The sequence below is a fragment of the Pinus tabuliformis genome, chromosome 2_2 (genome assembly GCF_031772625.1).
Source record: "Pinus tabuliformis cultivar Carrire ecotype Pingquan chromosome 2_2, CPIR1, whole genome shotgun sequence".
Lineage (NCBI taxonomy): Eukaryota > Viridiplantae > Streptophyta > Pinopsida > Pinales > Pinaceae > Pinus > Pinus tabuliformis.
The window spans coordinates 882,511,802-882,538,736 of NC_142300.1; the positions used below are offsets into that span (position 1 = coordinate 882,511,802).

Sequence of the window (26,935 nt, forward strand, 5' to 3'; positions counted from 1 at the left end):
GTCAGATCCTCATGGAAGCACATGGGGGCATTGCAGGAGGCCACTATGCAGGATGAGCAACATCACAAAAGATTCTCTGCATAGGGTTGTGGTGGCCAACTCTTCATTAGGATTCAAAAGCACACTGTAAGGCCTGCGATATATGTCAAAGGACCGGTAAACCATTGCGAAGGGACGAGATGCCTTTGAATCCACAAATGACACTTCAGCCCTTCGAAAAGTGGGCAATCGACTTTGTGGGACCTATCAAACCCTAGGGAAAAACGGGTGCGCACTACATCATCACTGTGACAAAGTACCTGACACACTGGGTGGAAGCGCAACCAGTTGAAGACTGCACGGCCGCTACAGCTGCGAAGTTTTTGCTTGAACATGTGTTGACCTGATTTGCCTGTCCAAAAATCTTAATGAGTGATCGCGGTACACATTTCCTGAATGAAACCATTAGCACACTCATAGTAGAGTTCTAGGCATACCATCAGAAAAGCACACCGTATCACCCACAAGCCAATGGGACAGTGGAAGCATTCAACAAAGTACCGGAGACTACGCTAACCAAAGTATGTAACGCACAGGGAAGCGATTGGGACCTGCGGGTACTAGCAGTACTATTAGCTTATAGGACAACGTGCAAGAAACTTACGGGACAAACACCTTTCCAGTTAGTTTATGGAGTGGAAGCTGTCATGTCGATGGAGTATATTGTACCTAGTATATGAATAACATCGCTCACAGGTATGATGGACCACGAAGCTCTAGAAGAAAGGCTCGCGCAATTGGAAGAACTTGAGGAAGAATGGTTCCTGGCTAGTTTTCATCAACAGGTACAAAAGCAGCGTGAAAAGGCCTGACACGATCGCCATATTAAGTTGCGCACCTTTAAAGTGAATGACTTAGTGCTGTTGTATGACAGTAAGTTTGAAAAATTCCCGGGAAAGTTCAGAATGCATTTGCTGGGACCATACGTGGTTAAGGAGGTCACAAACGGTTAAGGAGGTCACAAACGGAGGTGCAATATAGCTGGTCAAACTAAATGGAGAACCTTTCCTAGGCAAGGTGAATGGCAGTCGCTTGAAGCCCTACACAGGTGGCCCGACTATCTGACTAACCGGCAGAAGCATAGTCTTCGCGCTCCAAGGATCTGGACAAAGGCGTGGGACTATAAACATATGCAATAGATACCGGTATAGATGTAGAGAAGCAGTTCAGACACAAAGGTCTCAGAAAAATGCATGCAACAGATCCAGCAAGCAGCAGCTCAGTGTAGTTCGAGAACATCTGGAGGGTCTCCGTGCAAAGATCACCGCACCGACAGAGTGACTCGAGGGTGAGTTACGATGTTTGTGTTGGGGGCTTGTTGGGCATGGAAGCCCCCCTAAGGCATGTTTTGGGGCTCAAAGCCCAATTTTGACCCATTCTTGTTGTAAAAGATCCGCGGATTGCGGGTGCGAAGCGCGAAATATATAATAGAGTCATAGGGTTGTCCACCCTAGTTTTGTAATTTAATGTCGGCTGGATAGACCTACCCATGGTCCACAGACCACGTGATTGTATAAATAGAGCGAGGCTCTAAGTGTAGAGATAGAAGAGAAGAATAGAGAAAAGGAAGAGTCTAAGTGACTAACTGTGTCTTTGGGTCATAGAGTAGGAGAAGGCTCTGCAGTTGAGTGCACAAAGGCCTAGTAGTCCGCAGTTGAGTGTGCGGACCCCTGAAGCTGAGTGCACAGGGTAGATTCAAGTCTACCGAAGAAGTAATTAATAAAGAGAAGTTTGTTATCATTTTGTGTATCTATTCTCAAGTTAATGCATGTTTGATATAATTTGCAAATATATTGTTTATTTATCGCGCGCACCTATATGAATGGTTTATGTTGTTAAGTGTAACTTAAAAGCACAAAAGTAGGCTAAAATAATCAACTAACATTGGAATACCAGTAAGGACTTGGGTAATAATGCAGAAGCGCAGCGTTTGACCTCCGATTAGGGTTGCGCAAGGGCAGTATAACAGGTTGCAAGGTATAGGAAAGTGTGTAAAGCGACTTGCGTGTGGGGTCGAACCGCGGACCACTTGAACTCATTAGACATCTCCAGGGTGCGAAAACCTGGTTCTAGCACTCTCCCATACTACTTCAGGTGAGTCCTCAGTTCGCGCTTCGCGGACTGTTTCCGAAAGGGCCAGTAATACCGGGATTTGTGATTTGTTTGGCTAACTTAACTTTGAACCTGGGTCAAGCCCCAATAAGCCAACAAAAAACACAAAAAAAAATCTAAACCATAGTAAGTAAATCTAATAAACTCATGATGACAAACACCATGAGAAACACCTCTGCCAAACAAATCAAGAGTAAATATTTGTTTCTAAGATGACATAAAGAGGGGATGCTAACCACAAGAACATAAAAAACTATTGTGGCACAAACCAACACTCACAGACATGCTCAACCTCCATTCTCGACTTTAAGAGCTCCATTTTTGGAAAAACTCAGAGACACAACCATTACTAATATAACACCAATCATTAAATACACCCACCAAAAAAAACATTACAATTGACACCTCCACCATCATAACCTAACATTTCAAATTTGATGGCTCAAATGAAAAACCAAAAGGACATAAAAAACCAACACCAAACAAATTAGAAATCACAATCATCCCTTTCCTATATTCCCAACACAAACAATGCCATTATGCAATACTCTAAGAAAAAACAACTAAAAATATAACATTAAATCTCAAGTATAGACAATTAAATTGCTCCAAACCATGAGAATTTTGTGACAAAATTAATCCTCCATAAACCCACACCAACTGATTGTTGCATCCTTGATGCAAATCCCAATGGAAGATGTTAGAGTAGGCAGAACCGACCATGAAAACTTCACATCACTAAACTAAATAAATGTGTCTAGACACATTGCTAAATGTACTTGAAAGCATCAAGACATGTTGACAAAATACATATAGAAAATTAGAACCTTATCTTTAGAAAACCTATAGTTAGAACAAAATTCTGGTCATGTTGATAGGGAGAAACACTATTACATGATCACTATATTCATATGCAACACATGGACATAAATATATCATATGACTTTCAATTTATGTCAGCGTTGTCCCATGAGATGAGAAGAGACTTGGCAAAGTGGCCAAATAGGTGAAGTATAGCATAGTATAAACATGCTACAAATTCAACCTTTTATGGTCATGTTTTTGCAATCATTTTTGTGCAAAATCTAGTTACAAATTATATTAGAATCATAGATTTCAATAGTTGAGATTGCAAAATTTGGGGTTATAAGGATTTTTGAGGTCATTGAATGCAATTTTGCAATTAAAAATGCAAGTCCAATAATGGAAAATTGTAATTCTAACAATTCTCCTATAGTTGGGTTTTGGTGAGATTGTTGTAAAAACTGCAAATCATAGAACATTTAGACCCATTCAATGAGCATAGTCTAAATATTCTACAATTTGGCTCTTTTTCCAACATATTTTTGGGTTAAATTTACCTAAAAATCAACTAGAATTTGTTGGAATTGTATATTTAAGTTGTTGAGTTTCTATAGTCTGAGTGCATCACAGGGTTTTTAGAATGTCAAATCCATTTATACATTCAAGAATGCAATTTAAACAACATGAAATTATGATATGACCAAAAATTATATCACTAAATTCCAATGAAAAAGACAAAATATAATGATGAACTCATTTCTACATTCAAAAATGCAATTTAAACAACATGAAATTATGATATGACCAAAAATTATATCACTAGATTCCAATGAAAAAAAACTAAAAATATAAAACATTTAAACTCTGCCTATTAAATGAAATATATATTCAAAAGTCTCCACACCTAAAAGAAAAATAATTTATCTTTTAAATTTTGAAATATTATCCATATAAATTTTAATATACTTATTAAATATAAATTTTCAAATAACATTTAAAACTTTCTTTCTAAATCACAATGTAACAATAATATGGTAATTTAACCTACTTTACATCGTTAATTACTTTATAGGGAAAATATGATAAAAAAAATACTTTTAACAAATACTTATGCTTCTGGATCTGGAGTGACTTACGTATTTAGAAAAATAAACTCTTAACTCATATTAACCAATCAGAAGCAAAATCAAAACCTATTCTGGGCGTACTCGAGTTTAGGGAATTCGTGGAATAACATTTATATGTGTTTATTTTTGAAATTTTAGAAACACATACTTCAGCCATTTCTGGCTTGTGGCATACCATACAACATCCATTTTTCTTTACACTATGAAGCTTGATCGCCCTTCTCATAGCATAAACATCCATACATCATACTTCAGAAATCAGAAAGATTTATTTTTTGGAAATATGAATAATATTAGTTATCACTTGTGTTATTTGGGAATGTAGGTGAAATTATCACTATATACCAAGAAAACCATACCATTTTGAATTATCTGCTGTGATAAATGGTTGATAATGGTGTGTAAGAAGCTGAGTTTTAACTCTGCTGATGATTTACAGTAAGGAGTTAGGCTTTAACTCTTGACAAATACTTATACCTCTGGATGTTGAGTAGACCATACTCTTCAGATCATAAAAAAAAATACTTTTAACAAATACTTATGCTTCTGGATCTGGAGTGACTTACGTATTTAGAAAAATAAACTCTTAACTCATATTAACCAATCAGAAGCAAAATCAAAACCTATTCTGGGCGTACTCGAGTTTAGGGAATTCGTGGAATAACATTTATATGTGTTTATTTTTGAAATTTTAGAAACACATACTTCAGCCATTTCTGGCTTGTGGCATACCATACAACATCCATTTTTCTTTACAGTATGCAGGTCATTTCAAAAGTGTCTATTGCAGGAGTTGCTATTAAATCTATTGTGTTTCCTTGCAGATTTTATTCGATGACAGTCACTGGAATATAGCCACAGGAAAGCGTGTAGGCCTGCAAACTGTATTGGTAAGACTATATCTTTCTAAATGGGATATGAGGCTTTTGTAAGATCGTTTAATTGGTCCAATCTTCTCCAAATTCAATATTGGTGTTCACTGTCATCATCAGGTGTGAACTTCAGTCCGAACAAAGGAATCATGTTTTTCCCTTGAAAGTATTCACAACAACATTAGAGAAGCCCTGCCTGAGATATGGGAAGAAAAAGATGTAGAGAGCACCAAAAATGTTGTGCGTTCAAGACTAGCAAGTGCAACTATTGAAACTGTTGTCACTGCATAATCCATACCCTCATTGAATAAGGGAATGGTCGACTCGACTAATCCCTTTGGAGCGTTTGTCTCTGGTTAGAGGAAACTCCAATTATCGGTAGTCTTTAAGTTTAAGATTAAACCAGACCCTGTGCTGAAGAACTTGTTATTAAGCATGCCTGAGAGGAAAATTGTAAGATCATATGGATCCCTTCAAATTCTTTATATGATGATAACACATGATGAAGTCGTAGTTTTATTTGGAAATATATAAACATACTTCTCAACCTTTTGTAACTTTGTTGTGTAAAACAGATATTTACAAACAATGAAAAAGTTCATGTTAAAGGTCCTTAACAAGCTAGGGTTGGATGATTACTTTGAAGGCATAATATGCTTTGAGACACTTAACCCTCCTTCAGAAATTACTGAAAGCAATAACGACTTGGATATGCCCACTCATAACTCTACAACCCGGAAGGCACCCATAATTTGTAAGCCCTCAAAAGAGGCCATGAAGCAGGCTCTTCACCTTGCAAATGTTGATCCACAAAGAACGGTATGGGACTAAATATTTTGATGGCCATTTTCTTTCAGCTATCCCTCTTTTCATGAAAATGAATTATATAATCCATTAGCAATCAATATAGGTCTAAATTAAGATTGACTCATCTAGGTAAAATAGAAATTTTATACCAAATCTCCCTTGGTACACAAATAAGGATAGCTAGCATCTGTGCTTTGGCCCAGTGTGAGGGCCCAGGGTTATCTATATGTTTTTTAAAATGGCCATCTTGGCTAAGATCTGCTTTCAACAATTACCACAGAGAGTGGATACACCATCGATTATGTTAAAGACAAATGGATTGAAATGAAATACAAAACAAGGAAGCTTGATCGCCCTTCTCATAGCTTAAACATCCATACATCATACTTCAGAAATCAGAAAGATTTATTTTTTGGAAATATGAATAATATTAGTTATCACTTGTGTTATTTGGGAATGTAGGTGAAATTATCACTATATACCAAGAAAACCATACCATTTTGAATTATCTGCTGTGATAAATGGTTGATAATGGTGTGTAAGAAGCTGAGTTTTAACTCTGCTGATGATTTACAGTAAGGAGTTAGGCTTTAACTCTTGACAAATACTTATACCTCTGGATGTTGAGTAGACCATACTCTTCAGATCATAAAAAAAAATACTTTTAACAAATACTTATGCTTCTGGATCTGGAGTGACTTACGTATTTAGAAAAATAAACTCTTAACTCATATTAACCAATCAGAAGCAAAATCAAAACCTATTCTGGGCGTACTCGAGTTTAGGGAATTCGTGGAATAACATTTATATGTGTTTATTTTTGAAATTTTAGAAACACATACTTCAGCCATTTCTGGCTTGTGGCATACCATACAACATCCATTTTTCTTTACAGTATGCAGGTCATTTCAAAAGCGTCTATTGCAGGAGTTGCTATTAAATCTATTGTGTTTCCTTGCAGATTTTATTTGATGACAGTCACTGGAATATAGCCACAGGAAAGCGTGTAGGCCTGCAAACTGTATTGGTAAGACTATATCTTTCTAAATGGGATCTGAGGCTTTTGTAAGATCGTTTAATTGGTCCAATCTTCTCAAAATTCAATATTGGTGTTCACTGTCATCATCAGGTGTGAACTTCAGTCCGAACAAAGGAATCATGTTTTTCCCTTGAAAGTATTCACAACAAAATTAGAGAAGCCCTGCCTGAGATATGGGAAGAAAAAGATGTAGAGAGCACCAAAAATGTTGTGCGTTCAAGACTAGCAAGTGCAACTATTGAAACTGTTGTCACTGCATAATCCATACCCTCATTGAATAAGGGAATGGTGGACTCGACTAATCCCTTTGGAGCGTTTGTCTCTGGTTAGAGGAAACTCCAATTATCGGTAGTCTTTAAGTTTAAGATTTAAGTTTAAGCTAAACAGTTTTTGATAAAAGAAAAATTACAATAAATTCCATTGATTTGACTTGCATTGTTTACGTTGTTTGGAATACCATATATTGCTTTTGGTAAAAAACAGTGTCTTTCTTCACCCACTGGAATCAAATATTTCTTATACAACTTTTTTCATGGAGGATTTCCATATGAGAATCTTAAACCAGACCCTGTGCTGAAGAACTTGTTATTAAGCATGCCTGAGAGGAAAATTGTAAGATCATATGCATCCCTTCAAATTCTTTATATGATGATAACACATGATGAAGTCGTAGTTTTATTTGGAAATATATAAACATACTTCTCAACCTTTTGTAACTTTGTTGTGTAAAACAGATATTTACAAACAATGAAAAAGTTCATGTTAAAGGTCCTTAACAAGCTAGGGTTGGATGATTACTTTGAAGGCATAATATGCTTTGAGACACTTAACCCTCCTTCAGAAATTACTGAAAGCAATAACGACTTGGATATGCCCACTCATAACTCTACAACCCGGAAGGCACCCATAATTTGTAAGCCCTCAAAAGAGGCCATGAAGCAGGCTCTTCACCTTGCAAATGTTGATCCACAAAGAACGGTATGGGACTAAATATTTTGATGGCCATTTTCTTTCAGCTATCCCTCTTTTCATGAAAATGAATTATATAATCCATTAGCAATCAATATAGGTCTAAATTAAGATTGACTCATCTAGGTAAAATAGAAATTTTATACCAAATCTCCCTTGGTACACAAATAAGGATAGCTAGCATCTGTGCTTTGGCCCAGTGTGAGGGCCCAGGGGTATCTATACGTTTTTTAAAATGGCCATCTTGGCTAAGATCTGATTTCAACAATTACCACAGAGAGTGGATACACCATCGCTTATGTTAAAGACAAATGGATTGAAATGAAATACAAAACAAGGAAGCTTGATCGCCCTAGGAAGCTTGAAATACAAAACAAGGAAGCTTGAAATGAAATACAAAACAAGGAAAGCCCCAGGTGTGATTACTTGTTAACATGTCTGAAGAAGTTCTATCTACAAGAATTTTAATTTGCGGCAATGGCCTGATATTAACCAAATGTATATTGATAACCGTTAACATTGAGGGAGCCCCATTGGCCTTAAGCTATACAGGCTGAGTTTATTTGGAACTGAAACTGCCCATAACGGGTTTATTCTATTATGCTTCTGTATAGATTCTGAGTTTTGTTTCTTGATTATTGAATATACTTAAATAGGATTTCATCCTTTAAATTATCACAGTTGAAAGGCACTTTGTCTATGGTTTATGCTATGCTCATAAGGAAAAATTAGTCTTCCATTTCTCTTGATTTAATGTAGTATAACTATCTTGTTTCTGAAATTTTCACCTTTTAATAAACATAACTCTGCTATTTTTCCTTCCAGTCACCGAGGGCAATGGAATGTCGTGGTGGCAAGTCTTCAGCCCAACCCACAGCATTTCAGTTCTTAATTCAAACTCACATAATCATTTTTATACTGGGACCGACTCTATGCTGGCTCACAAATTTTACGCACAATTTTTGGAACAGGATTTTATGGTCATGTTTTGGCTGCAAAACAAGCTGCTCAAGAAAATCATTCCCTGTTCTTTATTCTTGAAACTCCACATAGAGACGGTCAAGGTGGTGAATTAGGCACCAATAGTGAACATGATTCCAAGCAGGATGTACCAAATAAAAGTGCCATAAAACCCTTAGCAGAGATAGCTCAGGGCAGTGGCCTTTTGGGAAAAATGACACCATCACCAGGTGACATGGCTTCAAGTGTTCCCATGGGCTCACAGAGGCATATCTTGGCCAGTCCACTTCACTCTTCTGCCCTAAAGGCTTTAGCCTCATCGGCTTTCACATCGCAAAATTTATTGGCACTGGATTCGGGATCAAATTGTGCTTCCACTGCAAGTTCTGCCTCTTCTTCTGCAGGTTGTGACTTCCGTGATGTGGATCAAATTCCTGCGTTTGCACATTCTTTCTATTCCTTACTTGTAGATTTGCATGATATGTTTAACAATCTTCCTGCCCTAGAAAGGGCATTAGTTTGTGTTCGGAAGATGCTTCTTGAGGTGGAGAAAGGCAAAGAGGTGGATTGCGAAGTGTTATCTCATGTTAACAAGTTTCGGATTGCTGTTGAGGGACTCAGAGTTGCTCTGAATTCTAAGGCACGTAGTCCTCTTAAGCAAGAGCAAAAGCTCCCGAAAGATGCAGACTTCTATGAGCTTCCTTATGAAGACAAGTGCCATGCTCTGTTTGCCCAAGCCCTGAAAAGACAGGCTAAAGATTTTGGAACAGTAGTTGCAATTGTCGACGCCAGTAGCTTCGCTGGAATTAGAAGTTATTGGAATACTTCTTTGCCCCGAGACGTGGCCGACTTAGCTGACAATTGTTTTATATCTGATACTTTTGACGATGCTTCTGAAGGGGAAGATCCAAAGAGAAGAAATGTGCTTGGAGGAAAACCTGTAGTAGCAGTCGGTGCAGGAGCAGCAACTGTTGTGGGTGTAACCTCATTTTCAAAAATTGTTCCTGTTTCAACTATAGCGAAGATGGTCACCTTTAAAGTTCCTACTATTGTGAAATTTGGCCTACTGCAAACAAAGAGAACTGCAGCTGTTGCCTTAGGAAAAGTTTTCACTCCTGCTAAACTTCTAGCTCCAGCTTCTAAGGGAATTATTCCTGGGAAAATAGGCTTTGGTTATGGAGTTCATGTTCCTGCTACTGCGAAGACAGCAGCTGCAGCAGAAAAGCTCCGAGCTGCAACTCACAGTGTTATAGCAGCTGCTGAACGGTCGAGCTTGTCAGCTATGAGAACAGCCTTTTATGGTATCATGCGTAAAAGACATGGAAAGGCAACTGGAGGTACTCCTTGGGTAAGCTTTGGTGGCAGCATTCTGGCTTGTACAGGGCTTTTAGCTTTCGGGGATGGGATAGAATGTGCTGTTGAATCTGCTCATGCAATGCCTACAATAGCCCGATTAGGACGTGGCCTTGAAAAGTTGCGACATGCATCCCAAGTTGTGCACCAGATGGATTCTGCACAGGCATGGGAAACAGTTTACAATTCATTGTATAATCTTCATAACAAGAAATGATCTGTCTGAACATATTCTTACTTAAGATTACCGTGAGACTGAAACAAAGCTTCGTTCTTTATTAAATGTGCACAAAATTCATACTGTAGGGCAAGCTATATCTATGGTCAGGTGGGGAAAGTGGAATAAAATGGCAGCAAGGGATTAAAGTTAATACTATTGCGGCAATGATTTCCAACCTTGGAGTCTATTAAATCTGTCAAATACTGTAAATATACGAGGCTCAGAATTGATTTTGAGAAAGCTTGAAGTGACAATAAACTTGTGTATACATGCTCTTGGAGGTTCTGAAACTAATGCAACAACAGATATAACTAGCATTTTTGGCCCTTGCGTATGTTACTTAAGAACATGCTGTGACATGTGGTGCGTCTGCTAAGGCAGAGATGTTTATGGTAATGGAGTGGCGCTTTTGGAATTACTTGCCACCTCTGGCAAGAAGTCTTTGGATCCATCGTTTTCTTGCTATGGGAATAGATGCAACATCATTGCTTGGGCATGCATGCTTGTTAACGAAGGTAGGGAACATGAGGTTTTCACCCCTGGCTTACGGGACACAGCGCCTCGTGAAGATCTCAAAATCACTTCACCTTGCTATAATGTGTCCTGTAGATATACTTTCGGCTTCTCCTTCACTGAGGCAACTTGTGAAGCGCTTAACACAATTACAACATCCTGCACTGAGCTAGTCATGGCCGTTCCATATTTTTTTCCGAGTATGGAATTCAAGGCTGAGAATCCAGTCCTTTCAATTCTAATACATCCAGTCTCCTGACCAAACTTGGGCTTAATTTTTTCAAATGATTGGAGCAGATGCTTTAAAGATATGAAAGCTCCTTCACCAGTTTCTTGAAAATCATTATACTTGGCGATGCTTACTGGCTATAGTACCTTGCACATGTAATGAATCAAAATTACGAGCAATCTACTCCTCCTGTTTGGTACCTTGCACATGTAATGAATCAAAATTACGAGCAATCTACTCCTCCTGTTTGGTGTTACAGTTGCCACAGAGGGTTTCTTTTAGTGTTTTTATTCTCTTCCCAAAATGTCCATGTTTTTGAATTCCCAAAGAAAACATACCATAAGGGTGCAATTGTTCATAAGTTTATGTCCATCCCAGTTTGCCCCTTTATAAAATAATTAATAAATGAAAAGCTGCTAATCTTTTGGATACGTGAATGTCTCATATGGATGTGCTTCTACTGTTAAGCCTGTTGACCCATAGGCTTTTGGTCCTATTAAAATTTAAAACCCATACATATGAATTCTCAGCTTAGGAATTATGAGGTTGCATGACTAGATTTCTCTTTATTTGCATGCAAGCTGCATTGTCAAATTAAATGGATCAGTTGCATTGCTTAGTGAACTCTAATACTGTAGACAGTAATACTTAATTACAATTGTTGGAAATACTGAGAGATGGGGTTAATCAGTGTTTCATTACAATTAACAATTTTTTGCTTAGTGAACTCTAATACTGTAGACAGTAATACTTAATTACAATTGTTTGTTGGAAATACTGAGAGATGGGGTTAATCAGTGTTTCATTACAATTAACAATTTTTTAGCTTTGAAAACATTTAATACACCTAAATTATGAAACAGATATAATATAAGAAACACTTAGAATGCTTTTCAAAACAGTCTTCAACTTATTTAATACACCTAAATTATGAAACAGATATTTTATAAGAAACACTTGAATGCTTTTCAAAAACAATCTTCAACTTATTACAACACTTGTGAGGACACCAATCCTCTGTAAGCACCGACTTACAAAATTAGCAGATCCAACCTGTCAAGAAGATGAGGACACCAATCCTTAGTAAGAACCAATTTACTATTTTTGTAGGTACCAACCTACAGGAGACTCCAATCTCCTCAGCTGAGCACCAACTCAGCGATTTGTAGGCACTAACCTATTTTTTCAAAATATTTCACTTTTCCTGGTTCCCACAAATTGCCTTTCTTTACTAAGGGTTGTCACCCAACAATGCCACTCTCAAGTTTGCACCTTCAATCCTGGTCACAGCCACTTGTCCTTCTTCTTTGTCCTGCTTTCTGGTCCTTGACTTGTCGTTAATCCTTGTTTTTCCTTATTGTTTCTGATCTGTTCCTCTTGACCTATTCAACCCCAATTCTTCTGCCCTAGTCACCATGAAGTCTTCACTTCATCCACTTCTGCGTGTAACACACCTGCCTCATACTGAAACATAACTCGGACTCCTCAACTTTACCTCCTGAACAGAACTCGGCCAGACTTTGCCCTCTTCAACAGAACTCGGGTAGGACAGCGAACTAGCCTCCACAAAAAGCCAGAACTCGGCCTGCAACTAGCCCTTAAAAGAGACTGAAACTCAACAACATCTGGACTTGAACTACACAGGGCTGAAACATGGCCTCCACAGGGCTAAAACTCGGCCTTCAAAACAGAGTTCGGTCTCCTAAATATCCAGCAGAAGTAACACTGAATTTGGCCTCAGAACTGTGCTATAGAAAGACCTCCAACAGGGCTAGGGCTTGGTTTCCTTAACTGCTGAACTTGGCCCTAAACACACCAGAACTTTAGCCCTCAAGACAGGCCTTCAAGATACCAGAACTCGCTCTCAACATTAGTCCCTGAACTTGGATTCAATAGGGCTACAACTTGGCCTCATCAACAGGCCTGAGACTTGGACTGAACAAGGCTGCATCTTGGCCTCTTCAACAGGCCGGAAATTTATCCTTAACAAAACTGTAATTCAGCTCTTAAGATACCAGCACTCTGCCCTTAAAACACACTTCAAACAACCAGAAACCCGTCCCAAAAAATTATGCTAAAAACCTTCCCAACTCGGCTTCCTTGCTACTCCTCAAACTTGGCTCTCCTTCAGTTCGGATCTGTGGTCTGTCTCAGACCTAATTCTTCACTCAACCAAGTTTTCCAGCCTTAAAATGAGCCACACATGTGGCCTTAAAAAGACCTCCAACAGGGCTAGGGCTTGATCTCCTTGACTGCTGAACTTGGCCCTCGACACATCAGAACTTCAGCCCTCAAGACAGGCCTTGAAGATACCAGAACTCGGCCTCAACATTAGTCCTTGATCTCGGCTTCAACAGGGCTGCAATTTGGCCTCTTCAACAAGCCTCAGACTAGCCCTCAACAGGGCTGCATCTCAGCCTCTTTAACAGGCCTGAAATTTGGCCTTAATGAAACTGTACTTCAGCTTTTAATATACCTGCACTCTGCCCTTAAAACATACTTCAAGCAACCAGAAACCCTTCCCAAAAAATTATGCCAAAAACCTTCCCAGATGGATGGGCATAAAAAAACATAAACATTAACACCAAAAATAATAATAATCACATGAACCTACTGAGAAAGTGGAAACACATAAGATATCATCTTCACATTGGATACTTTGGAGAAAGGCAATCTTGAGTACCATTATCAAATAAAGAAACACGGAAACACATAAGATATCATCTTCACGTTGGATACTTTGGAGAAAAGCAATCTTGAGTACCACGATCAAATAAAGAAACACCAGACTACGGGAGAAGTGAGTGTTAATTTTTAAAATTTTGATATAAACATTGGTTTTCAAGAGAGATTGCAATTAATAATGTACAAATTACTGAATAAATAATTACCAATTAAACTTTTAAGTCACGTTTTAAAGGTGCAATTAAGTTGAGCTTTCATCTTGTCATTCAATTGAAAGACATTGAATATTAAATATAACATAAATATATAGGAGTAGCATGTGAGTGTCAGCTTTATAAAGAAGATTCTTTTTATTATTAATAAAAATATAGATAGTCAGTTTCATTTTAAAGGGTTATAAATATGAGTTATAAATACAAGACTTAAAAGGTTGTAAATATTTAAAGGGTTGTAAATATGAGCTATTAATTGTTTTTACTCAAAACCTGATAAATAGCAATTTAGCAATTTCTTTTTAATTGAGTGACTCAAATTCATGTTTCTTTAGGTTGAAGGTAAACCCACTAAAGTGGAAAAACTGTGATGCCAATAATTAGAGGGATTGTCATCATGGGGTGATAAGAAATTTAATATTCCAAGAATTTAATATTCCAAGAAGAGGAGGTAGTAGTAGATTCTAAATAAATTAGAAATGCAACAACATAAATGTTTGCAACAAATTTAGAGAGATCCACCTTGTTGAATAATGCACACATTACATGGATGATGGATTTCCGCACTTTATGCCTTACGGCTTTTTCTTTGCAACATCTGGTGCAAATGCTAGTTACGATGTAAGACGTTCCCTATGAAAATAACTATCCTTCCCAGCCACTTGTACCTTCATGATTCGTTGATCTGAATGTTAGACGATTAAAATAGTCTAGACCATTAGATTGATTTTCGATAGGTATTAATCAGTTACGATGTTATTCAAGTTACGTCAGTTTCCCTCTTTAAAAAACTGCATAGTCTCGAAGGAACCAGAGGACGTGCCAATGGAGGTGATGGTTAATGGAATGGAGAATGAAGAGGGCGATGTTTTAAAAGGAAGCAAGTTGCATGCTAACTCTCATGGCAGCAAGTTCAAGTGGGTTGACTCATATTTGGAGTCGAGTACAGTTTTTGGAATGGCTACTCATGGCTCGGTTAGTATTTTGAATGAAATTTCATTTATCAAAACGATTTTAGGAATGTAAATTTGTAATTTTATGACAGGATTGGTAAATGGTATTTCCTCTTGCAAATCGACAATAGTTATGGTAAGAGAGTTGTAGTTTTTTGTGGGTATGAAGTTTCATTTATAATGTTGTTATTACCAAGAGCAGTTGGTTTCTAATGTTGTTGTTTTGTTATGAGAATGGTTTCAGACTATCTTCTTTGACCCCTTGTTGTTATTTTATCTGTAACTGAAAAAAATTATGTGTCCAAGTCTCAATCAATTTTATGTCAAACCATTCACGAGTGGATATGTAAAATATATGTTACTTTTCCAGCTGTAGCAATCATGACGTGGAAGTCTATGGTCTTCATGCGAGTGAAATATCCACTAGATAGTGAACTGTAGAAGGCCCAAGGAGTGGCAACAAGCTCATTCAAAAATGGTGCTCTTTTGGTGGTTAAAGTTCTATTGTCTTGATGTTTCTCAAGAACGTCTGCAAAGTGTTTGACAAAAATGTTGAACCAAAAGTATTCTGTTTTGTCAAAATTGTTGGTTTGTTCGTCCTCTCTTTTTGCGCCACTATACACAACATTTTAACATTATCAATATGGAGGGCAATATGGAGGGGTGGGGGACTCTTTATTTGCAGTAAATTTGAGCTTTGTATACATTTCTCTGTTTTCTTATTATTGGACAGAATGAATAAACCAGGTTGAATGATCAATGAATACTTCATTTTCTCTTTAGGACTAGGTTGTTGCTAGTTGTTTTACAACATTGAAAATGAAATCTATAACTACATTGCATCTCAAATGTAAAATATAATTGCAAATATTAAACCATACATTTTCTTCTAATTCTAGGGTATTGCTAAAAAAATAAACTAATTTCTCTACTTCATATATTTCCTAACTTACGCCAAGCAAAGGGGTTGCAAACCCTTTATAAAATGGCATATGGGCGTCATATGTTTGTGTTACATTATAGCTCTGCGATATTTGGAAGTGGAAGAAAATGGAGTTGGGAGCACAGATAGTCTCTAAGGAACTAGAGGACGTGCAGATATAGGTGATGGTTAATGGAGTGGAGAATGAAGAGGGTGATGTTTTAAAAGGAAACACACTGCATGCTAACTCTCATGGCAGCAAGTTCAAGCGGGTTGACTCCTTAGATTTGGAGTCGAGTACAGTTTCTGGAATGGCTACTCATGGCTCGGTTAGTATTTTGAATGAAATTTCATTTATCAAAACGATTTTAGGAATGTAAATTTGTAATTTTATGACATGAATGGTAAATGGTATTTCCTCTTGCAAATCGACCATAGTTATTGTAAGAGAGTTGTAGTTTTTTGTGGATGTGAAGTTTCATTTATAATTTTGTTATTGCTAAGAGCAGTTGGTTGCTAATGTTGTTGTTTTGTTATGAGAATGGTTTCAGACTATCTTCTTTGCCCCCTTGTTGCTGTTTTCTCTGTAACTAAACAAAAATTATGTGTCAAAGTCTCAATCAGTTTTATGTCAAACCATTCACCAGTGGATATGTAAAATATATGTTACTTTTCCAGCTGTAGCAATCATGATGTGGAAGTCTATGGTCTTCATGCGAGTGAAATATCCACTAGATAGTGAACTGTAGAAGGCCTAAGTAGTGGCAACAAGCTCATTCAAAAATGGTGCTCTTTTAGTGGTTAAAGTTCTGTTGTCTTGATGTTTCTCAAGAATGTCTACAAAGTGTTTGATATAAATGCTGAACCAAAAAATTTATGTTTTGGAAAAATCGTTAGTTTGTTGGTCCTCTCTTTTTGTGCCACTATACACAACATTTCAACATTATCAATATGGAGGGAAATATGGAGGGGCGGGGGACTCATTATTTGTAGTAAATTTGAACTTTGTATGCGTTTATCTGTTTGCTTATTGTTGGACATAATGAATAAACCAGGTTGAATGATCAATTGACTACTTCATTTGCTCTTTAGGACTAGGTTGTTGCTAGTTTTTTTACAACATTGAAAATAAAAACTATAACTACATTGCATCTCAAATGTAAATATCATTGCAAATATTAAACCATACATTTACTTCTACTTTTAGGGTATTGCTAAAAAAATAAACTATTTTTTCTGCTTCATATATTTCCTAACTTATGCCAAGCAGAGGGGTTGCAAACCCGTTATAAAAAGGCATATGGGCGTTGTATGTTTGTGTTATATTACAGCTCTGCGATATTTGGAAGTGGAAGAAAATGGAGTTGGGAGCACAGATAGCCTCAAAGGAACTAGAGGACGAGAAGATGGAGGTGATGGTTAATGGAGTGGCGAATGAAGAGTGCGATGTTTTAAAAGGAAACAAACTGCATGCTAACTCTCATGGCAGGAAGTTCAAGTGGGTTGGCTCCTTACATTTGGAGTCGAGTACAATTTTTGGAATGGCTACTCATGGCTCGGTTAGTATTTTGAATGAAATTTCATTTATCAAAATGATTTTAGGAATGTAAATTTGTAATTTTATGACAGGATTGGCAAATGGTATTTCCTCTTGCAAATCGACCATAGTTATGTTAAGAGAGTTGTAGATTTTTGTGGGTGTGAAGATTCATTTACAATTTTGTTATTGCCAAGAGTAGTTGGTTGCTAATGTTGCTGATTTGTTATTAGAATGGTTTCAGACTATCTTCTTTGCCTCCTTCTTGATATTTTCTCTGTAACTGAAAAAAAATTATGTGTCCAAGTCTTAATCAATTTTATGTCAAACCATTCACTAGTGGATATGCAAAATATATGTTACTTTTCCAGCGGCAACAATCATGACGTGGAAGTCTATTGTCTTCATGTGAGTGAAATATCCACTAGATAGTGTACTGTAGAAGGCCCAAGGAGTGGCAACAAGCTCATTAAAAAATGGTGCTCTTTTAGTGGTTAAAGTTCTGTTGTCTTGAAGTTTCTCAAGAACGTTTGCAAAGTGTTTGATAGAAATGCTGAACCAAAAATATCTTTTTTTGGAAAAATCTTTGGTTTGTTGGTGTAAGTTCCGCACTTGGTAGTAACCGCTCTTTTTGTGCCACTACACACAGCATTTCAACATTATTAATATGGAGGGCAATATGGAGGGGTGGAGGACTCTTTATTTGCAGTAAATTTGAACTTTGTATACATTTATCTGTTTGCTTATTTTTGGACAGAATGAATAAACCAGGTTGAATGATCAATTGACTACATTTTCTCTTTAGGACTAGGTTGTTGCTAGTTGTTTTACAACATTGAAAATGAAATCTATAACTGCATTGCATCTAAAATGTAAAATATCATTGCAAATATTAAACCATAAATTTGCTTCTAATTCCAAGGTATTGCTAAAAAAAAAAACTATTTTTTCTGCTTCATATATTTCCTAACTTACGCCAAGCAGAGGGGTTGCAAATCCTTTATAAAATGGAATATGGGTGTCGTATGTTTGTGTTATATTACAGCTCTGCGATATTTGGAAGTGGAATAAAATGGAGTTGGGAGCACAGATAGCCTCCAAGGAACCAGAGGATGTGTAGATGGAGATGATGGTTAATGGAGTGGAGAATGAAGAGTGCGATTTTTTAAAAGGAAACAAGCGGCATGCTAACTCTCATGGCAGCAAGTTCAAGCGGGTTGATTCCTTAGATTTGGAGTCGAATACATTTTCTGGAATGGCTACTCATGGCTTGGTTAGTATTTTGAATGCAATTTCATTTATCAAAATGATTTTAGGAATGTAAATTTGTAATTTTATGACAAGATTGGTAAATGGTATTTCCTCTTGCAAATCGACCATAGTTATGGTAAGAGATTTGTAGTTTTTTGTGGGTGTGAAGTTTCATTTATAATTTTGTTATTGTCAAGAGCAATTGGTTGCTAATGCTGTTGTTTTGTTAGAGATTTGTAGTTTTTTGTGGGTGTGAAGTTTCATTTATAATTTTGTTATTGTCAAGAGCAATTTGTTGCTAATGCTGTTGTTTTGTTATGAACTATCTTATTTGCCCCCTTTTTGCTATTTTCTTTGTGACTGAAAAACAATTATGTGTCAAAGTCTCAATCAATTTTATGTCAAATCATTCACCAGTGGATATGTAAAACATATGTTACTTTTCCAGCTGCAACAATCATGATGTGGAATTCTATGGTCTTCATGCGAGTGAAATATCCACTAGATAGTGAACTCGTAGAAGGCCTAAGGAGTGGAAACAAGCTCATTCATAAACGATGCTCTTTTAGTTGTTAAAGTTCTGTTGTCTTGAAGTTTCTCAAGAATGTCTCCAAAGTGTTTGATAGAAATACTGAACCAAAAATATTCTGTTTTGGCAAATTTCCACAGGAAGGGTTACTCACTACCCGCCAATCCCAAGGCTAATTCATGTACTTGTGCTCTTGACATAATGGTTAAGCTCCCAAATGAAACATATAGAACAAATGCTGGTGTCGGCTTCTCTAGCCATCTCATGCACTCCTCATTCTCCTCCCAAAAACTTCTTGTGATTAGATCTTTTAGAAAAGAGCACTCTTCTTGCAGGAATTCCCCGAGGAAAACAAGTCCTACTCTTGTGCAGGGTACCCCTTTGATAGGGCTTGTATAGATTCTGATCCTTCAAGCACCTCAAATGTATTTGCTAGAACCTAATCTGCCTTATTCTGGATTCCGCTTTCATAAACTTGTGTATGAAATATGAGATCAGAAGAGTATTCCTCTCCATAAAAAGAACGAAGATATTTTCGAAAGAGTGGCGGGATACCTAGTAGAAAAGTGATGAACTTGGTGGGATTTTTTACATCCTCTGTTGCAAAAGAAAACAAGGGATAATCAGTGATGTTGAGATTGGAATTGGGGAAGCTTTGGAGAGTTTCTAAGGCTTTATCAATGCACTAGGGTTAGTGTGGAATTCTCCATCTTTACTGAATTGAAGATGGATGTCGCATATTTTCAACAGATGATTTAATATAATATCGAGTGTCTAGTTTGTTTGCCAATATTTAAATTAAGTAGTGTGGATATGGCAATCATTATTACAATACAAGATATAAGATTGATTTAAATATTTGTGCTTTCTTTGCATCACTCAAAAGATTTCATGTGTTTCTTTTTAAAGAAACAAATGTGTTTCATTTGTTTTGTTTATGATTGATGCAGTTATGGATGGTATTTCACCTTTATACAAGGATGGATCATGGTGGGAAATAGGTGGGTTCTAGACACAAATAAATCGTACTCCTGATTTCTTTTGGGGTTCTCTGCCCGAGCTTCCACGAGAGATTATGCCCCCTACTATGAAGTTGCAGGTTTTGTTCTCTCTAAAAACCTTTGTTTCAGACTTCGATTCATTTTTTTTGTTTATGATCGGTGCAACTATAGATGGTATTTCACCTTTATACAAGGATTTGTGTATTTGGTGCTTATCTATCTCAATGGCTTCAGAACAAGGGATATATAGAATCCATGGAAAACATACGTAAACCTATGTGCTGTACTCATGGGATCACAAGGATTAACCAAGGGATCTCTAATGTTTCTTAATTATCCTGCCCAAATCATGTTCAAGTCTACCAAGGTAGGGTTTCTCTATATATATACTCATTGAGTTTACAATATATTTCTTTTGAGGTTTCTACAATGGCTGATAAATCTAAATCATTACAGGTTTTGCTTGTTATGATTATGGGAGCCTTTATACCAGGCTTAAGGTGAAAGTATCCCTTGGAGGAATACATCACAACTATATTTCTTTTTGTTGGTTTGATAATCTTCACACTAGCAGATGCCCAAACATATCGAAATTTCAGTGTATGGGGAGTTATTATGGTCTGTGGAGCTCTGATTTTGGATTGCTTTTTGGGAAACATGCAAGAGGCATATTTACTCTGAATCCTTCTACTGGTCCATACCTGGAAAACCATAATGAAAAAATGTTTGTGAAATGATCCTTTATTAATTTTATACTATTTCAATTATATAAGGCTTAATGCAACTTGTCAAGGTTTTGAATAGTTAATATTGTTAGTTGAGTTAAATATCCTTTGAGTTGGTCAACGATGTTTTACTACATAGAGCAAGTGTAGACCTACTCAAGTTATACCTTGTTATGGTAATACATTCAATACATTCAATTATATTAAGGGTTTTTCAAACTTCAAAAGATGAAAATTGACAGTATTCATGCAGAAAAAGAATTAACAAATGGGCGGTCAAGGTATTGAATAGCTAATATTGTTAGTTGAGTTAAATATCCTTTGAGTTGGTTAAGGATGTTTTACTACATAGAGCAGGTGCAGACCTGCTCAAGTTCTACTTTTTTATGTTGATACATTCAATTATATTAAGGGTTTTTCAAACTTCAAAAGATGAAAATTGACAGTATTCATGCAGAAAAAGAAATGACTGCAATTTTGAGTTAAACAACTTTTACAGGAGTTATGTTACAAATATTTTCAGACTTGTAGGTAAATGCTTATACAAATGGACCTATAATCATTGTTTCTCACTTTTATTTGAAAATGAAACAGAACTGACTGTTGCGGTTTGTGCTACTTGGGTGCTATTAGGAGCTTGTTAGAGAATTAAACAAAGTGGTAGTATGAGTATTGTATGGAATTGGGTACTACGACTATTTTATGAAATTCAGTAGTATGAATGAAATAAATGCCACACAACTCAGTTTTCATCTTACTGAGAATCAGTTGTTTGGACAGACTTTAAAACAAGTGAACCTGTGGAATCCCCCTAATGCAGTGGTTTTCTAGGAGGATTGGAAATTAAAGTGAATTGTCTTAAGTTTGTACAATTGAGGTGTGTTGTTTTAAAATGCAGCAAAAATAGTGAATCAATGGCGAAATTAGAGAAATGCCAATGTTGTAAAACATATTTTGTATTTGAGACCTCTCAAGCAACCAAAAAAATATCTAGGTGATCTTCTTTCACCATAATTCTTTAATCTTTTGTGGTTTTGCCCCATCTCACCTTGTCGACTTCAGTGTTTGTCATTGTTTTGTAGAGCAACATTGTTGCAACATCATTGTTGCATTTACCTTCTTGTCATCCTTTGCCATGCTAAAAAGTTGGTATCCATGAAATTGATTCAGATTGGCATGAGGTATAGGTTGAAAGATCTACATACCAATGCTAGTTCATTTGAAGAACAATTTCATGAGTTGACCTAAACTATTTTGGATTAGATAAAGGTGATTGAATAGAAATCAAGAAAATTGACTAGATTAGAGGGATGCCTCTTAAACCTAACCCAAATAGTTTCAGATGGAAATAACATAATTGAATCCCAAATCAATAGTATAATATGGTTAGAATCAAAATTACTTGTTGCTAGCCTTTAGTGCACTGGACATGTCAAAGGTAACTGAAACTCTTAAGGTATATATCTTAGCTAGCCTAGAAAGCCCCAATCCAAGGGCAATTGTTGTTGATATAGATGGAGATGGAATTTTTTTGATAAATGTGCAAGAATTGGCCACCATAAGGGTAGAAAACTTGCTTGTTAAGATGATGGTATTGAACAATCAACACTTGGGCATGGTGGTTCAATGGGAAGATCGCTTTTACAAAGCAAACAGAGCACATACTTATCTTCGGGATCCATTTGTTGAATGTTGTTTTATATGGTGGGATTCTTCTCCAATTTATGCCTTACAGTGTTTCCTTTGCAACATTTGGTGCAATTGCTAGTTTAAACCTATTTTGCATCCTTAATTACTTTATACGGAAAATGCTCCATTTGTTAATGTATATGTTAATGTTTAATGAGTAATGTCTGTATCTTATGTAAATTCACCATAGTCCACTAAATTTGTGAGATTGTTTTTTTATATGAATCTATGTTTAATGAGTGAAATATGTATATCAGGTAAATTCACCATTATCCATTAAAGTTGTGATAATTGTTTTTATATGAATCTATGTTTAATGAGCGATGTATGTATATCATGTAAATTATTCACATTGATCTATTAAATTTGTGAGATTATTTTTATATGAAATAAATTCATATATTTTTAATCAATTTTGTTTATAATCCTAAAATTGATTTATAATTCAAATTATAATAAAATGATTACTAAACCATGATTAATTGATTTACAGATTCTTCCTGATCTTTAAAATGCAACGAAACCATGATCTATTGATTTATTAATTCTCCCTAGTTTCAGGGCATAATGAAATCATGATTTATTGTGGAATGGTGTTTAAAAGATAATATATTTCTATTGATTTATTAATTCTCCCTAGTTTCAGGGCATAATGAAATCATGATTTATTGTGGAATGGTGTTTAAAAGATAATATATTTTGCTATTCTCTTTAATCCTACATCTCAAATGGCTCCTACATCTCAAATGGCTTGTTTAACATTTGTAGTAGAGTTGATTTTCAAAATTTAGGGAACTATTCCAAGTGAAAGTTTAATTAAAGTTGGGATAGAAACACCCAAATCCATGGGGTTACACTGGAACGTCAAAGTAATATCATGATTTTGAAAACCACTCCTCACGTCAATCAATTCTTAGGACTCTTCAACCATTATTTTCTAACTTTTCCAGGTGCTATAAATGGGTATGCATAGAAGTGAATTCATAGTAGGCATTAAGGATAGAGAGACATGGATAAAGCCATTGTGTCCACCGTTTTCATATTTTTGTTGGCAGCGTTGGATAATGCCACTACGGCTACTTTCAGCTCTTTAATGGAGTCGCCATATTACTCTTCTTCTTATATTCATATTCATATTGATGGGGAATTTCATCATCGCCATCACCACACGCTTACTGTAACTAGTAAGTCTCTGCAGCCCCATCATTTTGTTTCAGAAGAACGCATCCTAGAGGATCAATTGACATCATCCGGGGATGAAAGGGACGTGGAGGCACTTCTGTCATTCAAGAAGGCCATCACATCGGATCCACTAGGATCGCTATCCAACTGGACAGCTGAGAAGACAGAGAAGGTATGCTCTTGGGAGGGTGTTTCCTGCAGTAAACGCACTAACAGAGTAATTGCCTTAATGCTTTCAGGACTAAGTCTCCAAGGTACTATTTCGCCATCTCTTGGCAACCTTTCCTTATTACGTTGGCTGGATCTTTCCTATAATAACTTGACAGGAAGAATTCCACCTGAGTTCGGGCAGCTCGAAGCACTGGGAATGCTTAATCTCACTCACAATCTTCTCGTGGATACTCTGTCCTCATCTTTTGGCAGCCTCTCCTTACTGCGAACTTTGGATCTTTCATTTAATAATTTGACTGGGACTATACCAATAGAATTGGGCTGTCTAGTCAAGTTGGAATATCTCAATTTAACCCAGAATTTTCTCACTGGCAGTATCCCAAAATTCTCTGAACAATTGCACATCCCTGTGAGTATTGTCCATGTCCAAGAACAATCTCAGTGGACACATCCCTCCAGCCCTGTGCAATTGTACTCAGCTATGGTTTCTTTACGTTTCTTTCAACAAGTTGAGAGGAAGAATTCGGGTAGAATTGAGCTTGCTGCAGAACTTAAAGTACCTGTCTCTAGCTTCCAACAAGTTGATTGGAAGAATTCCAGTGGAATCGGGCGGTCTGCATAACTTAGAGCTCTTGTTTCTACGTTCCAACAACTTGAGTGGAACAATTCCAGTAGAATTGGGCCTACTACAAAACTTAATGTGGTTGAGTTTAGCATCCAACAACTTAACTAGAAGGATTCCCTCGGAATTGGGCTCGCTGCAAAACTTATTGTTGTTGAATTTATCGTCCAGTAGAAGAATTCCAGTAGAATTGGGCTCGCTGCTGAACTTAACGACACTGGATTTATCATCCAACAACTTGACTGGAAGGATTCCCACATCTTTAGGGAATTGCAAAGAGTTGTGGTATCTGTTGTTGTCCTACAACAAACTTAGAGGAACAATCCCTGAGGATATTGGCAAATGTGTTGGTATAAGAATATTAAATTTGTTCGTAGAAAGTAGAGATGGTTGGCATCTCCCTCGACAAGGATGGGAACAATTTTTGTCTGAAAAGAATATTAAATTTATCCAAAAACCTGTTGAATGGAAAGATTCTCACTTCTTTACAAAATTGCACATTTTTAGATCATTTCAAGGTGTCCGAGAACAAACTTAGTGGACATCTAGGCATAGTGTTTCCAATTTCCTTGACGATTCTCTTTGCTCATTCTAACCGTTTTTTTTGGGAATCTTCCTTCATCTTTGGCCAATTGCACCTCACTTCTAGTACTAGATTTAAGGAGAAATAAATTGGTAGGTGAGCTTCCTAAACATGTAATATCTTTTCAATCATTACGAGTTCTAAATCTTGGTTATAATAAACTTCAAGGTGGTATTTTTAATTGGATCACAAATCTCCCTAAACTACAGGTGTTGGACTTATCCAATAATAAATTTGTGGGGACCATATCTCTTAATTTAGGGAGACTCCCAGGATTTCAAATTCCTAGGTCTTCCCAGTGTATTAATAATACATTATATAGTGTTATGTAAGTTAACATTAAAAGTTTTGAGTATTCTCTAAAATATGTATTACTCACAAATACCATTTTGGATTTATTTAGTGATAATTTCATTAGAGAAATACCCCAAGGCATGGGAAATATAAGTGACTTATGGTTGTTGAATTTATCGAGAAACCAATTGGAAGGGAAAATTCTTGCATCTCTCAGTGAGATATCTACTTTGGAGCAGTTAGACTTGGTTAAAAATAATTTGAGTGGAGAGATTCCTCAAGTTAGCATCTTTGGATGTTTCATTTAACAAGCTCTGTGGCCAAATCCGAAAAGGAACGCAGTTGGACACGTTTAGTGTGGTTTCATTTCAAAAGAACAAGTGCCTATGTGGTTATCCTTTATAGGCATGCAATAAACCCACCCCAAAAAAAGGAGATGGAGTCTATGCAAATGTTAGTGAAGATCAAGAATGGTTGAATCATGTGGATGAACATGTCTCATTAATTGCATTAGGGATAGGAGTAGGAATTGGCTTTGGTGGAGTTGTAACAGTGATAATTATGTGGGATAAAGCATGGCATTGGATGGTACCTCCAAAAATAAAATCATTTTATGGAGTGTATCAATTCCCTAAATGACTTATCTTTTATCCAACCATAATACTATTCTCATAAAATATGTATTGAAAACTAAAATAATATCTAATATTTTCATGAGTAAAATGTGATTGGTTTTTATATTTCATATTTTATTTTCCATCCGCACTTCATTATTTTTTTTTTTCACATTTTTAGTCTTTTACTTCCTAGTTTACACATATTTTAAGTATTTTGAATACCGTGCACAGTGAAGTGACATAGGACTACTATATTTGGGTTTTTTCATAGATTTTGAAAGCAACATTCTTGGTTGTCAATCCTTGTGAAAAATTAAGCCATATTTCTTTATACTTTTCGAGTCGTTCTCCAAATGTTTTTCATATGGTATTTAATTAATCTTAAAAGAATATTGTAATCTTAAAATTCATTTTATTGAATTTTTTTTTTGAAACTTTAAATACTAATAAATTGTATTTAGAAGAAAATTAGAGTTTACCTTATTATTATGAGAAATTTTAAAATTAATTAAAATGGAAAAACTCAACAAACCTTAAAAGTGATATATATTGTGCTTCGTAATTTTTGGACACCTCACACATTAATTTAATACATAATTTCTGTATATAGATTTAATTATTATTAATCAATTATTGAATCAATAAAACACTCATATATAATTAATGGAACCATCTAATTTAAAAAGTCAAGTTGATGCTTGTGGCCTTTGTTATAATGGAAACAACAATATCATTGGACATTCCAACCACCATAACATTTGATTTCTTAAGGGAATCACCATATTATTAATTTCATGAGGAATATGATCATCTCTGTGACCCCATATCTAGTGGAAGTACTTCACTTTAGCCCCATGATTTTATTTGGATACAAAGCACTTTGAAGGATTTCATGTATCATTTGGCATGATGTGTACA

At 36.2% G+C, this 26,935-nt stretch overlaps 3 protein-coding genes and 1 pseudogene across 7 annotated transcripts in view; all 4 read left to right on the plus strand.

Moving 5' to 3' along the window:
* Positions 1–6,830, plus strand: part of LOC149195841 (uncharacterized) — a 116,388-nt gene extending 109,558 nt beyond the window's left edge. The window contains exons 2-4 of the mRNA XM_089408041.1: positions 4,907–5,010; positions 5,530–5,773; positions 6,723–6,830. Coding sequence (XP_089264167.1) covers positions 4,907–5,010; positions 5,530–5,773; positions 6,723–6,830 — 456 coding nt within the window. The remainder of the gene's footprint in view (positions 1–4,906; positions 5,011–5,529; positions 5,774–6,722) is intronic.
* LOC149195842 (uncharacterized) lies at positions 6,704–10,592 on the plus strand. Of its 2 annotated transcripts, none has more exons than XM_089405428.1 (2): positions 6,704–6,788; positions 6,891–10,592. In XM_089405428.1, exon 2 carries the CDS (start codon positions 8,944–8,946, stop codon positions 10,297–10,299), a length of 1,356 nt encoding a protein of 451 aa, XP_089261554.1. In that variant the 5' UTR covers positions 6,704–6,788; positions 6,891–8,943; the 3' UTR covers positions 10,300–10,592. The 2 variants fall into 2 exon arrangements, with proteins under 2 accessions (XP_089261554.1, XP_089261555.1); XM_089405429.1 differs by having other exon boundaries at positions 6,708–6,788; positions 8,595–10,592.
* A 4,067-nt stretch (positions 10,593–14,659) lies between these two features.
* LOC149195843 (uncharacterized) lies at positions 14,660–20,918 on the plus strand. 4 transcript variants are annotated; one of them, XM_089405433.1, is made up of 7 exons: positions 14,660–14,916; positions 15,918–16,145; positions 17,148–17,375; positions 18,399–18,626; positions 20,084–20,232; positions 20,369–20,501; positions 20,591–20,918. In XM_089405433.1, exons 2-4 carry the CDS (start codon positions 16,002–16,004, stop codon positions 18,471–18,473), a joined length of 447 nt encoding a protein of 148 aa, XP_089261559.1. In that variant the 5' UTR covers positions 14,660–14,916; positions 15,918–16,001; the 3' UTR covers positions 18,474–18,626; positions 20,084–20,232; positions 20,369–20,501; positions 20,591–20,918. The 4 variants fall into 4 exon arrangements, with proteins under 4 accessions (XP_089261559.1, XP_089261558.1, XP_089261557.1 ...); XM_089405432.1 differs by having other exon boundaries at positions 14,661–15,030; positions 15,265–16,145; XM_089405431.1 differs by having other exon boundaries at positions 14,661–14,916; positions 15,265–16,145.
* A 3,972-nt stretch (positions 20,919–24,890) lies between these two features.
* On the plus strand, positions 24,891–25,028 carry LOC149195844 (U6atac minor spliceosomal RNA; annotated as a pseudogene).
* The last annotated feature ends 1,907 nt before the right edge of the window (positions 25,029–26,935 follow it).